At 38.9% G+C, this 14,914-nt stretch overlaps 2 protein-coding genes across 2 annotated transcripts; one reads left to right on the top strand and one right to left on the bottom strand.

Annotated features, from left to right (window-relative positions):
- Nucleotides 1-201: 201 nt before the first annotated feature.
- Nucleotides 202-4,132, bottom strand: LOC131302039 (peptide-N4-(N-acetyl-beta-glucosaminyl)asparagine amidase A). Its single transcript, XM_058328609.1, has 2 exons — nt 3,654-4,132; nt 202-1,956 (listed from the first exon to the last, which is right to left on the bottom strand). Exons 1-2 carry the CDS (start codon nt 4,094-4,096, stop codon nt 537-539), a joined length of 1,863 nt encoding a protein of 620 aa, XP_058184592.1. The 5' UTR covers nt 4,097-4,132; the 3' UTR covers nt 202-536.
- Nucleotides 4,133-7,407: 3,275 nt separating this feature from the next.
- On the top strand, nt 7,408-14,914 carry LOC131302041 (sister chromatid cohesion 1 protein 1). Its single transcript, XM_058328610.1, has 21 exons — nt 7,408-7,594; nt 8,182-8,250; nt 8,350-8,408; nt 8,491-8,535; nt 8,639-8,658; nt 8,757-8,833; nt 9,552-9,669; nt 10,439-10,514; nt 10,658-10,736; nt 10,942-11,057; nt 12,050-12,123; nt 12,230-12,391; nt 12,495-12,660; nt 12,757-12,839; nt 12,921-13,107; nt 13,186-13,240; nt 13,405-13,547; nt 14,024-14,108; nt 14,207-14,319; nt 14,416-14,508; nt 14,611-14,914. The coding sequence occupies exons 1-20, from the start codon at nt 7,542-7,544 to the stop codon at nt 14,496-14,498; spliced, it is 1,863 nt and encodes a 620-aa protein (XP_058184593.1). The 5' UTR covers nt 7,408-7,541; the 3' UTR covers nt 14,499-14,508; nt 14,611-14,914.

The following is a 14,914-nucleotide window of genomic DNA, read 5'->3' as shown; positions in this document are numbered from 1 at the left end:
ACTTACACCGCAATCGCAAGAGTAACCATAGTGAACGCAAAAAACGGCCTTTGAGGCGATAAAAGTTCATTTGATCTCCCAATACAGTTGCGTTGTTGAACCTTTTCTTGTTCCTTTAGGCCGAGTTTTCAGAAACTCTATGCCCGAAAGTACAGGAGCAACCACTTGGTAAAGACAAAGGGAGAAGCAATCACAAGATGGTTTCCGGCCTCCAATCTAGCATGCTATCCACTTAAATTACACAACAGACAAATCACAAGAATTATTACAGTTGAGATTCGGAACAAGAAGAGAGATTCTGAAGCGAGAATCCGAACCAGAATCGAGCCCCATGATCCTGCTGGGTTGGAGCTGAGATGGACTTCCACATTCTCACAAAGAATTCTTCACTATATTACCACATTTCTACAACTACTAACAGTTGAGTTTCGGAACGAGACGTGAGACACATGATCCTGCTGGGTTGGGGATGAGATGGACTCATGGACTCAATATCCTACCCGTGGCAGTGAATAGAAAAGTAGAAAAGATGAAAACTAAATCGACGATGCACAAGAAAAGGTCGTATTGTCTCTGATTAGCCGGCCATCAGTAGCTGACACGGACCGAGAGTAGCGACCAAACTCACCCTTAGAACTGAAATTCTGGTCAGTGGTAGCTGATCCAGAGAGAACATTGTGATCCTTCACCACCATCCACCCCCTTGAATCCTGACTGTTATGCAACGAGCTGGACAAGTCCCCGGAAATCAATTTCTCTCTCAAAGAATGGGAAACATTCGTGACCATCAAATAGGCATCGGTTCGTGATCCGGATATTGTTGACGTGATCATTCTGAGAGGGAAATTCCTCTTCACCATCGAGCGGCTGATCAAACTACCCATCTCAGATGCCACCCTAACTTCACTCACTGTCTTGACTCTCTGTTTAACGGATTTGTAAGTACCATCTTTATCAAATCTTATCAAATTATTGTACTTGAACTGATTCAGAACATGAGTAGTCAAATTCCCTGCACTTGATTTCACCCACCCTGAGAACTGACTCTTCCTCTTCGCTTTAATCTTGAACGATCCGTCGAGTAGTTCAAATCGCGAACTTCGCTGGATTGATAGTTTAGGAGCATGGCTATATACTGTTTTGGCCTCAACAGCCGAAGAGTCATGATCCAACCAAAGGTGTAGATTAGCATCCACAAGCCAAAATGGAATGCTATTGGCCACACCAAGCCCAATAAAATGAACCTTCCCATCCAAAAGAAACCCCAGAAATGGAGTCAAGTCGAAATCGTAGGAAGGTAGATTGAAAGCACCTATCGCGACAACTGGTTCCCAAAACAAGGGATTTATTCCTCCAGTGAATATGATCGGAAATGGAATCACCGAGCCGATAAATCTCCCATCAATTGTCACAAAAACCTCCCTGTAGGCTCCGTGGGCTCTCCCTGTGGTTAAATTGTTCGTTCTTATGTAAGAATCAGGTGGATTTGAGTACCAAAACTCATCATTTCCATGGAACGATACGTATATCTCGAGTACAGCCTTACAAGTATTCGGAGGAATCTGAATCCCCTTCGACTCAACACCCGATTCACTCTCGATTCTGAACCAAAACCCTTCATCACCCCCACTGGATACGGGGATTATCAAATTCGCCGGTGTTTCGTAAAGACCCAATGAATCTGAATTACTCTTTCTAATCAGTGGACTATCCCTGAATTTCTCAGATTCTAATCCTAATTGGCTCTCTTTGTTGACAAAATCCACAGCTATGTTCTCCTCCAAAAGCCCAGATTTCCTATTTAATTCGTGATGTTGTGGTGGAACCCCAACGTGATTACTTTTGTAATACAATAGAGTAAGACTAACGTCGTAAACGCCGGTGAGGTTGTCGGTGATAACATTCTCGAGCATGACCGTTAACGCGAGATTTGACTGTTGGAGCAGGAAGGCATACCTGCATGGACGAACACAGAAATCCAATTTCGAGAGGGCAAATGGGATGTGGAAATAATCTTATATCGGTATAGTGAACAACTATAATTGTAAAGAAGTCAAGATGTGATGCAGCGCAGCCTCTTTTTACGAAATTAATTGCAAAAAGAGATCACGAACTTGCTTATGTTAAAGATTCTCTCTTTAAAACACAAACACGAATAAGTATGAACTAAGGTACTCCCCCTTCGAACACACACACAATTGTGAGAAAACTCTCAATTTTCATTAATTCAATAAACAACTCTCAATTTTAACGTCACCCTACAACTTATTTTATACTAAAATACTAAGACCCAAACGGAATCAGCAAAACAAGAAGCTGAATCCTGGTAAATCGCTAATTGACTTAATAATTACCAAAATCAAAAGATTTGAGATATTCTCAAATCGAAATACTAGAGAATAAAAGAAAACTTGCCAAAACAAATGACACTTAAAGCGGAATATTCAAAAATAATTTATCACGAAAATAATAAAACTAGATATCTTTTTCTTAGATAATAAACTATTTCCATTCTGCATCAAGATGCAACTGTATGGATTCTTATGCACCTATACCAATTCCCACAAAACTAGTAATATCCCTACTATGAGAAGGTCCTTATTAAGTTTTCTAAAAATCTTAGTAGGATGACAAGCATATACAGTAAAATTGAAATTTATTCATAACTAATACTACAATGAAAAACGATATTTCAAGATTTCGGGATGGCCATTTCCCCGCAAGCCTTCCCCTTGTCATCCACTTGGATTGGAAATGGCCTTACTGAATGGATTGACATTAAAACACTTCTTTTTTAGACCATCAGGCATCCAAGCCAGTTTAACTACACCTCAACTTATACCAAGATCCTTAAGTTAAGCCAGACAATCCACTAATTCCAGGATTCTAAAGCTAAGAACCGGACAAACCTCAATTGGCCAATCCCATAGGGTTAATTGACATTGGAATTGTTCCCATGCTCATCCACTAGATATGTCATTTAACTATGAGTACTTCACAGTCTATTTTCAAATTGTCAAGTTATGAACAGTTAGTCACCATTCAGGGGGCGTATCCCATCCAGTTTCTTCCAACCAGTCCGGTCAGGTTAGACTATTTATGGACTTTCACGGGCCCACAATAGTGATCGGAACCGTTTATTTTTTAGAGCTCGTCAAGAACATTGACGGGATCCTCTCCCTTTCATTATACTTTCCTGTCCGGATTAATAGTCCCTAGTTCAATTCTAATCAAATAAAAAATGAGTTATATCTTTAAATTAGTAATGAATTTGATATCCAATATGAATCTTTGTTTGATAGATTTGATAGATGTCAATTAGTTCTACAAGACAATGATTTCAAAATTATATAAAACATTATAAATTACAAGATATAATCGATTGAAAAGTGGCACAAACTCCCCAAAAGACTATTAAATCCGGAGAATAATTTGTAAGTCTACTAGGTTACAAATTACTCCATCCGTCCCAAATTGCTGTCAAATTAAAGTACTTCTTGAGTTCTTCAAATTGGTATAAAGAAATTTAATAAATTATGTACGAAAATATAATATTTTTTGTCCAAAAATTACACGATCGTTTTTATAGAGCACAAGCAATTTGAGACCGAGGTAGTAGTATTGTATTACTAGTAAGATGAGTAAAAATTCACCTGGTGACGTCATTGCGAACCTTCCAGAATACCCCTTCGGCATTAGGCTCGGCGGTGCTGGTCCGGAGGATCTCGGCACCGGCGAGCCAGACGGCGGCGATGCGGTCATACTGGTCTCCGTCGGAGGAAGCGCGCAGCTCGAGGACGACGCGGGACCATGGCGGGGGACAATCGGACGGCGGGGAGTAAGAGACGGAGGTGGGAGGGCGGCCGATGGTGTCGCCGAAAGTGTGGTTGAAGGCTTGGAGGGAGCACGAGGGGATCAGGCGATCGGAGGGCAGTGGGCGGGTGATCTCGATGTATTCTTGGGGCAACGGGTTTTGGCGGAGGGAATGGGGGATTGATTTGGTGAAGCGGTCTGGTATGGGCGGGGAGGGGGAGGAGAGAGAGAGGGAAGTGGCGAAGAGAGAGAGAGTGAGGAGGAAGAAAAAAGGACGAGACATTGGTGTGTGGCGTGTGCTTTCTGTTGAGTATTGGAATTGCTTCTAATAAATACTCCGTAGTACTGTACTATAATTGGTAGGATAAATAATTGAAGTAATTGGTAGGATAAATAATTGAAAAAGTGGTCCAAGTCCACTGTAGCATGATTCGAATATATTTTGAGTAGATTTACGTGCATGAAACGATTTCGAACAGGTTTGGAGTTTTATTTTAGAGGTATGTGCATAGATTTTCTGTTTAGTTTTTGGGCGCTTCGGAAATTATTTGGTGCAATGTTTGCGGAGAAAGAAGAAGGTAATGTTTGACTTCATATTTGATTTAATTAATTTAGGGGTGCGCACAAACTGATCGAGACTTACTCCGTTTGCTTCACTTCATATTCGATTATCTTTCTCAGTATCTCTTGGACCACTTCATTTTCCATACTAAAAGCTTGTGAAACGGCATGAGAAAAGCTACAGGAATTAGTTTAAAGTAATTGGCAAAAAAGAAAGAAAGTTTAAAGTGTAAGTTGACTCACCCGAAATACTATGCATTAACTACGCGTAAGCTTGTTTTTAGTTTTCAGAGGGATAAGTGATTATGAAATTGAAAACATAACATTTAGAGTGTTAGTTACATATTTATTATGCATAATTAATTTTGATCTACAAATTTGAAGTTTGCATGATCGCTGAATTAAGCTCTGATCTAACACATAAAGCCGCGGTTTGGATGCCGGCATGAGAAGGGTATTAGTTTCCCTTTCTTAAGACCGTGGGCTCATGATTAATTCTTGATTTGGAAATTCATTTTTTCGTGGGTATTAGTTTTCACTTGGATTCTCTTGTACCCCTTAGTATTCCCGGCGGGGATTATTTATGAGGAGGTTTTAGGGTGGTATTAAATAATACTCCCGAATAATTCCATTTCAACTACGAAACAATATTATCCTCTATTTTATCCATCATCAAAACCAAGTACTATTTAATCCACATTCTCTAATACCTCATCCAAACTAACTACGGAGTACTTTTTAATCTCCCGTCACATCAATGTGGGTCTACCATTCTTATATAATACCTTCTACTATTTTATCCTCCTCATAACTAATACTTCAAATTCTTATCCCACATCCAAACGGGCCCAAAGGCAGGTGTTGTGAACAAAATGTGGAGATGCTAAATTTATGAGCAATGCTAACGGTGCATTTGGACGAACTTCTCATGGACTTTTTTTCGCATGTTTTTTTTTTTTTTTTTTGGTTGCCTTTCAACTCTTACGAGATTGGAGTATAATTTGTACATCATATTTTTCATCTCGATGAGAATAATTGAAAATAAAAATAAAAATAGAGACCAGAATTTTTTAAAAAAAAATTGAAGTATAAAACGATGGAAAAACCACAAAAGAAAATTATGATCTAAAAATTATACTCCAATATCGTAAGAATTGAGAAAAAACAACAAAGTCCCAAATTTTTTTTTTGTACAAACTCATTCAAATGAGAAGATTTTTAGTGCCGAGCGGATACCACGTGGTGTCCGCTCGGCGCATCCGGGGCGTCCATTTATGTTTTGGACGGCTCGGATTTGGAGAGAGAAAGAGGAGAGAGAGTGTTGGGGTGAGAGAAGAGAGAGTGTTTCAATGTGGACCATCTAATATATTTTTAAAATGGCTTAAATATGTTGCTTGAGCACCACGTTGACCAGGTGACGTGGTACCCCCGGCCCCCAAAAATTCCTCCATTCAAACTTGTACTTATACACGGATCAAAAAAAAAAAAAAAACTTGTACTTATACTGCCAATCCAACACCATGATCCCACTCCCCCCCATTTGTTCCCTTGTACACAAACTTGAAAAAAAGGAAGTTTCGTCGGTTCAAGGCAAAACAGGAAGATATACAGTCCAGTTGCTTGGAAAAAAACAGCAGCTAATAGTCCGTACAATTAGGAAAAATTATTGGGTGTTTTTTGGGACACTATCACTTGGTGTTTCTCAATAATCACACATAAGATTGGAGTTTGGGTTGGTGCTGTGCACCTCTGAGCCGTCGGATCGTGCATCCGATGGCTCGGATTTCATCTCGACAACGATCGAAAGCCGTTCATTGCAAAAATGAGATCCAATTCGACGGCTCGGAGGTACGCAGTACGGTGCTGCGCACACCACTGCATAGCACCATCCCCCAATTCCATTAGATTACAAAGGTTTTCATAAACTCAGTTTTATAGGATTTCGCATGTCCAAAAGTGTTTTGGACGATCCAGATTTTAAAACTCTTTCTTACAAGAGTTTTTTTTTTAATCAAGACCATTAATTACCGAGACGGACGGGTGAAATCATGCGCTAACGTAAATAACTTATTCACGGAAGAGCCGTGAATAAGTCATTCTCATCATACATTAATGTAGAGGTCAACAGGAATACACACAAGTGGAGTCCCGTTAGGGCACGAGCTCCCACTCTATGTTGTAAATTTATGCTAGTTTTTCTAAATATTCCATTATACTGGAAAAAAAAAATGATAGTGTTCCAATAAAATTACTCTAGATTTCCTTTTTGAGAATGTTTATCTTGATCTCTTTTTAAGAATGTTAAATTTTCACACAATCTTTTTGTGCAAACATATCATTTTCTGCTAACGATAAGGTAAAATTACATATATACTCATCCATTTGTTACTACTTTATGGGCAAAAAGAAGAAGAAGGTATTAATCAAAAAATTATAAACGTACGCGTTAAATTTATTAATTTGTATGCCCCCACTAATGCTAATTTATGGATCTATCTCTAGAGGTCAGTATTAAGTGTATGATTTTCACGTGAAAGGAACGAAAGATAGTGTCCTTCTCACCCAATCGTAGCCTAAATACGGCAAGTCTGTAAATGGAAGTCAATATTTTCTCATTCGTGAATCTGACTTGCTTGGTTCTTGTTTCTACATATAGTTCAATGCTTATTGAAGCTACTAGTCTTGAAAACTCAGCAAAATATTCATACCAACTATAAAACACTCTTAATAAAGAATCAACCATGGAAAGAATTAAACGCAACTTGATCTAAACAAGCTAAAACAAATATCTTATTTATCTAGGCGTAGCATGGAAAAAAGTGTGACCCAAGGCGTAACTCTATCACACACAAGTACACAACATTCTTTTTCCCTCCCGATTCTCCCAACGCCACATGCTCTCCGCGCGCGCACTCGCTCCTCCTGCTCTGGCCCGGCCGGTATTCTGTTTCACTGCAACTCCCAATTCCACCACTCATCATTACTCTTATACTCTCTCACCCCTCTCGTTCCACATGTGACCTCTCTCTCTCTCTCTCTACATATACATACACCAACACGTTTTCTACTTCGACCGCCATTAACAACAATACCTCTCTCTCTCTCTCTCTCTCTCTCAAACACACCTGTTTTGCTCAGCGTTTTAGTGGCTTGAACACCGAATCGAAATGTTCTACTCTCACCAGCTCCTGGCTCGGAAAGCCCCGCTCGGCCAGATATGGTGATTGATTCAAAACTCCTTTTCGTTTCATATACTGTACTACTTATCTCGTAATTCAATACGAATTTTGATCGAAGCCTCTGTGTTCTTCCTCCGCTAAATAGAATTCCAGTTTCTCTGTTTGTGAATCGTTGTAACTTATTACACTGTCCGTTCTGTGTAATTCACGCCATTGTCCTGAAATTGGTTCTTACTCTGTTTATGTGGCTGTAGTCATACCGACTCTTAGTTTACGTTTGTTTCTGCAAATTCACGCCTGATTCAATCTACGATTTCGTTCAATTCAAGCTGTGAATTGTATTTAACACGATCCATTGTCCAGTTTTCTGAATACTACTTGGTTTGTTCTGTGTATTAGCTCAGACCGTTGGTAATTTATCCGATTGAATTGGTATTAGTCCTCACTCTATTTTGCTTCTGTAAAGTGTTATTCCCAGATTTTGTCATATTTATGTCCGTTTCAACAAATTTACGCCTATTACAAATTTACAATTGCAATTTCCATTAACTCTCTCTGTTTCCGTAATCTTACAAATATGATTTCAATTCTCTCTCTCTCTCTCTCTCTCTCTCTCTCTACTATGAAGGATGGCAGCGACAATGCACGCGAAAATCAATCGGAAGAAGCTTGACAAGCTCAACATCATCAAAATCTGGTCAGTTTATTTCTTCTCTAATTTCCATACTGCTTCAATCAAACTTTCTTCTACTTCAATCAGAAACCGAGTTCGCTAATTTTTATCCGCTACTGACAGCGAAGAGATCCTAAATCCGTCGGTTCCAATGGCTCTTCGACTCTCCGGAATTCTCATGGGTACGCTCTCTGTAAATTTACCTCAATTCCAATTTTTGACCGAGTTGAGACTTACCGCTGGCTTCGCTTGGCTTGCTCTCAGGAGGAGTAGTGATTGTCTACGAACGAAAAGTAAAACTCCTTTTTGGTAAGCTTGTAACCCTTTTATTCTTGTACCTTGTTTAGCTCTCTTTTATAGAGAGATCTGAATTATAGAGCCTGATTTACTTTTTCCTGTTTTGTATTGGTAGATGACGTGAATCGCTTTTTGGTACGTACGTAAACTCCATCTGTTTTTGCTTAATAACTAATTTGAATAACAAGGAGATGTTGACGTCTAGAATTATTTCATAACTGCGTTAATCTCAGGTGGAGATAAACCAGGCGTGGAAGGTTAAATCCGTACCGGATCCGACCCTCCTCCCCAAGGGCAAATCTCAGGCAAAGTGAGTCCCAGCTTCTATTTGCCTCTACTTGTTAACAATCAGGGCATCGTAGCGTTAACTTGGTACAGGGTGAAAGTAGGTGCATTTTGGTAATTTAGCATGATTTGGTTATCAGTAGCCAGTAGTAGTTCCAGTTAATCCGAGCATTTTATTTTAGCTCATTCTGGTATGGATTAAAATTAGACGCATGATAACAATTTAACAGGATTTCAGTTACAGTAGTTCATGTTAAAGTGGCGGCGCACTATAGGATGGCACGATGTTTTAGTTTTGGGTTCCCTCGTAGTTTTCTCAGTACAGCTCCACTGTGATCTGAGCTAGGGAAGGACGTGATTGTCAACCCATATAGCCATTATATTGAGTGAATATTCTATTGATTAGGCTCCATCTTTGTTACAGAATGGGGACGTAGGTGAATTATGTCTCCCAAAATTTGTCTGGTGGTCAAGATTTGAAACTTAAGAGGTTATTCATTTCTAAAGTTTTATGCCCAAAACTTTTCACATGTTATTCAACTTTATGGGATCGGTTTGTATGGGTCTTTGTATCAACTTAAATTGGGCTCCGCTAACGGACAATGAGATTTGTCCTTCAAAGATTAATCCGGGTCCGTGCTTGATCCAGACACAATGAGTTACTTGTAAAAAAGGGTACGAACTAGTGAAGGGTAGGATTGTCAATTTCCATAGGTATTGAATTTTCTCTCCTTGTTTTGAAGGTTCGAAGCTGTTACATTACCTGATAACAATCAAGATGCAGACCTTGGAGAGATTGAGCAGTCCCTCAATTACACTAACACAATGATGGGGTTCCAGGAAACCGCCTATGTCGCAATGGTAACTGTCCAAGTTTATTTTCTCCTCTCTCATTGAATAACGACTGAATACCAAAGGAAAAAAGTGATGCATGTCACAAGGACTTTTTTTTTTTCTGATCTTCATGTCACAAGTACTTGAAAACCATATATCAAGACTCTGTATTTCAATTATGCACTTGCTTCTTTCCAAATTACTCCAACTGTCTGTTTGTAAACTTTTTGATGGTGTCAGTTTTTTATTTTAACAAATTAAATGAAAATACAATAGTAGCTTTTTCCCTTATCTTTCAAGTGAATATTCAACTTTGTGAATATTTTATTAAAAGTTGAAGGGTGTGTTGAAAATTGTGAAAAAAAAATGGAAAGGAAGGAAAAATTTCTTGTTTGATTGCTAGTGAAAAGACTGAAGAAAGAGGGAAAATAGTGAGAAATAGAATGTCTAGAAATAGTATTTTTTTTCTCCAATTTTCTCTCCCTTTACCCTCTAAAACATTGTCCATTCCTTGTTATTCCTTTTCCCAATTTCAAAAGCATATTATAAACGTCGAATTCTATCCCTAACCCATTTCAGTGGTCTATCAAATCAATTATGCTATTGACAACCACAGGTAGGAAGAGGACCAGAGGAATACAAAAAATTACATTTTCAATACACTTTAACATATAGAAATTTGTGTTTTTTTTAATCCTTTTTCTGCATTATTGGGCTGTTATTAGCATTTTTTCTAATCAAATTCATCCTATATCCCATAGACCAAAATCTCTGCTTGTCATTCCTCTGTTTGCAGCGATTAGACAATGTGGATGAGCCCTATATTAACAACGATCCGAGGGAAGAAGCTCAATCCGAGCAATACCATCAAGGTTTTCTACTTTTTCCTGCATCCTTCTGCCTCATGAGGCTTTAAGCATGTCAATCTCCCTATTTATGTTCAGAGTTCACCATCTTAGAGGAGTGAGCTAGTACATTATCAACTAAACCATTTTCGTCTCTCTCTCTCTCTCAGCTGATGCCGCCAATATCACGTTATTTGACCGATTTGATTCATATCAGACTGATGCCAATCGTTACAGTCGCTTTGAGAGGTAATTTATGGTTATTAATGGATGGTGAATTCTGCTTTAAGGGATTTCTTACTCCACTTTCCTACACTATTATCACCTTATATAACTTCTATATTCATTTTCATACCTCTACAGCAGGGAGGAAGTGAACGTTGCCTTTTTGTAGTTCATGGACTCGCTTTTGTTATTGATTTTGTGTCTCGGGTTGTTTTGGATGGTGTGGCAGGTTTGACATTGAAGGGGATGATGATGAGACACAGGCAAATTTTACGTCTCAAGAACGCACACAAATTCCGAGTTCTCTGATACCATCTCCACCCCTTCCTTCTGAGCCTCAAAAACGTAAGCAACAGAATGATGCTTCTACTACTTATAAAACAGAAAGTTGAAAAATGCACCACATTGGTAGGGTTGTCAGTTCTTACTAGGATAACCGATAATAAATAGTGCCAATTACAAATGAAAGAAAATGTGCAAGCTATTGTATGGGTCACTTAGAAGTAAGTATTCTTTACAGAAGATTAAACATGCATTGTGGGTTTTCAAATTATAGATCACTGATGAGCACCTTATTATTTACATGGTGAACTGGACTTGCAATCGTTTCTTTTGGAGTTTTGTCGTAAAAACCTCACACAACAAGCCTATTTCTATTTTGGGCAGAAATGATGATATGCCCAATCAATGGAATGCTTGACCAAGCGATACATTTATGATGCATTAAGCATGTAAGATATCATACACTCAGTATTAAAATCCGAAAAGAAAGCAGAATTTTGTAGGACAATTTCACATATTTGTTGCTTTTACAGTTTTACCCCATCCGGTAGCTAATTGTGCCTCTTTCATGGTCACAATTCACAAAGCATTTTTCTTACACTCATTCATGACAAACACCATCACCATCTTTCTGGGGCGAAAGCATGCCCAAAGGGCAAAGGCTGAACTGATAGCATTTGAGGTGATCAAGGATGTCACATTAGGTTGATCCCGATATCCTGAGATGCAACTTCTGCAATGCATAAACCTAAATAGTTTCAACTCACTGGTTTATAAAGATGAGGGTTGAGCTTTTCTTCTCTGTTATTCCCTTTTAATGCTCTTATGTGGATAGAGCTTTCGACTCCTAACTCCTTAAGGTTCTTAAAGCATTGATGTCCATTGACATCTTATGGTTCAACGAAACAAGAACACACTGTGACAAGTGGAAAAGCCATAGACATCAGTTAATATAGAGCCCATTCCCATGTACCATGATCGATGACATATAAACCTGAATGATATAATGTTATCCCTCTGGAATGTCGATATGCTGACTTCTGGCTCTCTTACAGCTGATGAAATCCTGGACCAGCATCCTGAAGACCAGGTTTATCACCAACCTGATGGGGGAAAGGCAGCTAGTCAGGTAGCCTGAATTAACATCTGCAAGTACTGCAACAATGTGCGAAAAATAAGACAAATAAGTGACTCAATTTGAAATGAACAAATCTCAAATATGCATGTGCTGTTAGCCCCAACAGGATCTCCAGAGGCAAGGACCAACACGAAGGAAGGCAAGGAAGCCTGCAGCCTATGCCATGGATTATGTGCAAACTATCATTCCTGGACACATATACCAGTCCTGGCTTCAGAGTGCTTCTGATATTGTGTCAAGAAGAGGAAGAAAAAGAAAGGTTGCCTGTAATATGCAACATTCATTTTTGTTCAGTTCTGTACGCACAAACATGGATTATATTTGAGATTGTCTATGATAAACAACTCCTTCATGCATTTCAGCATTTCAATGCCATGTCTACCATGAAGATAGGCAACCTCATGGATTTGCCTCCCACAGTACTACTCTGTGGGCTCTTTACAACTGGAAATAGAGAAGTACATTACCCAGCACCTCTTTTGGAACTATGGGTTAGAAGTACCCAACCTCCACATGATTCACCTTCATGTAAGAACTCTATCTCAGTATCCCTTGAAGAAGGTTTTTTTTTTGTTTTTTTGTTTGAGAAAGTAGAAGATAAGAATAGTCCACGACTGCATGCAGGGAAGACATCCCCACCCCAGCCACCAGAACCTTCTGCATCATCACCTGCAGATAGAGTTCATTATAACGACTCAATGGGATTTGTAAGCCACTCAATTAATCTCTTACTTCAGTGTTTCCAAAACAAACATTCTACTATTGATAACAAATTTCTACTGTGAAAGCCTTGTGAAGATGTGCATGGTGGACTTAGCTCCCATTCAATGGGAGTTTCCATAGAGAAGCAACGGACAAATGTCAATGTTAATGCGATACCAACTGAAGTCCTCATGGAGGAGCTAAGAAACAACCTTGTGAACGATGGTGTGAGAGTGAATGAAGCCAATGTGATGGTCACGCCCGGAAACTCTGGTATGTCCTACTTTTCCAAGCCATATCATCTCGTACACGCCTTAAGATTTCTGATATTCATAATTGCACACTACGCAGGAGATGAAGTAAGATCTATTCCCAGTTCAGGATCTGGGCATGGGACCTCAGGCAGGTTAGTGATGTCTGTACATACATCTACCGTACAATGTACAGCCATTGGATTTTGAGATGGGTTTCCTTGAAATCTTTGTTTTGACTTGTCCATAATCACTTTAATCTGGTGCCTCATCAAAAAATTTTGTAGTTGGTTTCGATTGAGATGTTTTTACTTCTCAGGTCCAACAAAAAGAGGCCTTATTCTTCGTCCATACACAGTGGTAGCAGCCTTGAAACAGTAGCTGAGGAGAATCCATGGCAGCACCCAGACCCAAATTTCAAGTTAGCCAGACTATCTGAAAATGGCCTGACACCTGAGAATGGTAAATAGCCATCTGTTCTTTCTCTTCTACTTCATCGCAAGCCAGGGGTGGCTCTAGGTGGACGACTATCAGGTCAATAGACCCAATAATTCGGAAACTAACTAGATATGTTTTCTGTATTTACAAATTTTGATAAAATTTGCATGCATCTTTAATGAGCGTAATAAAAGAATATGAAAAAATAGGATGTTGGAGTCGATATAGTCTTTGTCTATCTGAGTCAATATGGTAATCAATGTGTCAAAAGTTACAAATTGTAGTTGATATTGATGAAATTGAGGGAGATTGAATTGTATTAATAAGGTATGCTTTATTTCATATAACAGAGGTTAGTTTTGTTTTAATTGTCTTGGGAAGAGAACATATTTGAACAACCTAACCGGCAAAATTCATGGAGCCGCCGCTGTCCTTCGTTATTATGGTCATTTATATTGCGCTCGCGGGACTAACTTAAATATTATGTTCAACTTATGCAGATCTTTTGGTGGAAACTGGACCTACACAAACCCAACAGCCAATCTTGAATCCAGCCACTGATCAGATAACCAACTCTATTCGAATGTAACATTGTTTTTTATTTCTCTTTGGCTTGTACTATGTCCTTCTCATAAATTTCATTTTCCTACTTTATGCTTCATAATTGGACTTGATGCCTACAGGCAGCTGAAGACTCATTTCGAGACACCAGGATCCTCTCAAAAGGAATCCCTAAACCAGCTAGCCTTTGGGATGAACAAAATAAGAGCAGCCCATCTCTTCTATCAAACTTGTGGTATCAGCATATTCATTTGAAAGTTTTCCTTTTTCCACTTGCAACAATTTCGCTCATGGAATTTGACACGGAAAATTGGAAATGGTTTCTGTGCAGTTCTAGCCTCTCGTGATTTCGTAAGAGTTGAGCAACATGTGCCATATGGGGATATTCTCATTTCTAGAGGGGCAAAGATGTGATACAGTAGAAGTAAGCAAACCTCTATGTCGTAAATTTCTTCTAAAATCCTTATCTCTGGTAGAATTCATGCTGACAATTTTTTCTTTTTCTATCTTGTGACTCGCAAATCAGAATATGTTAATTTGGGCGCAATTTTGCTATTTAGTCTCAAGAAGCAATGGATGTGACTTCTTGAGAGATACACTTATGTTTTCGTGAACAACTGAGGCCAAATTTCTGGCAAGTACTTAGTAATCTAGTCTTATCTTGCATGATTAAGTGTCAGTCTGTCATATATTCTTGTAATTTTCAGCAGTTAGTTTGGAGTTTTGTGTTGCATAACTGTTGGAATTCGAACTGTATTACGCAAGAATTTTAGGTTTGGAAAACAGCCATAATTTGTTCTTCCTTCTAATGTTACACGAGTCTTCTCACT

The sequence above is a fragment of the Rhododendron vialii genome, chromosome 9a, assembly GCF_030253575.1.
Source record: "Rhododendron vialii isolate Sample 1 chromosome 9a, ASM3025357v1".
Taxonomy (NCBI): Eukaryota; Viridiplantae; Streptophyta; class Magnoliopsida; order Ericales; family Ericaceae; genus Rhododendron; species Rhododendron vialii.
Note: the sequence above shows the minus strand (reverse complement) of the source record. Positions and strands in the feature narration are given on the sequence as shown.

Excerpts from the sequence above, each read along its gene's own strand:
- LOC131302039 (XM_058328609.1), bottom strand. The coding sequence starts at position 4,096 with ATGTCTCGTCCTTTTTTCTTCCTCCTCACTCTCTCTCTCTTCGCCACT. Across the intron at positions 1,957-3,653 it reads GTTCGCAATGACGTCACCAG|GTATGCCTTCCTGCTCCAAC; the intron begins GTGAATTTTTAC and ends TCGTCCATGCAG.
- LOC131302041 (XM_058328610.1), top strand. The coding sequence starts at position 7,542 with ATGTTCTACTCTCACCAGCTCCTGGCTCGGAAAGCCCCGCTCGGCCAG. Across the intron at positions 10,515-10,657 it reads ATCCGAGCAATACCATCAAG|CTGATGCCGCCAATATCACG; the intron begins GTTTTCTACTTT and ends TCTCTCTCTCAG. Across the intron at positions 14,109-14,206 it reads ATAACCAACTCTATTCGAAT|GCAGCTGAAGACTCATTTCG; the intron begins GTAACATTGTTT and ends TGATGCCTACAG.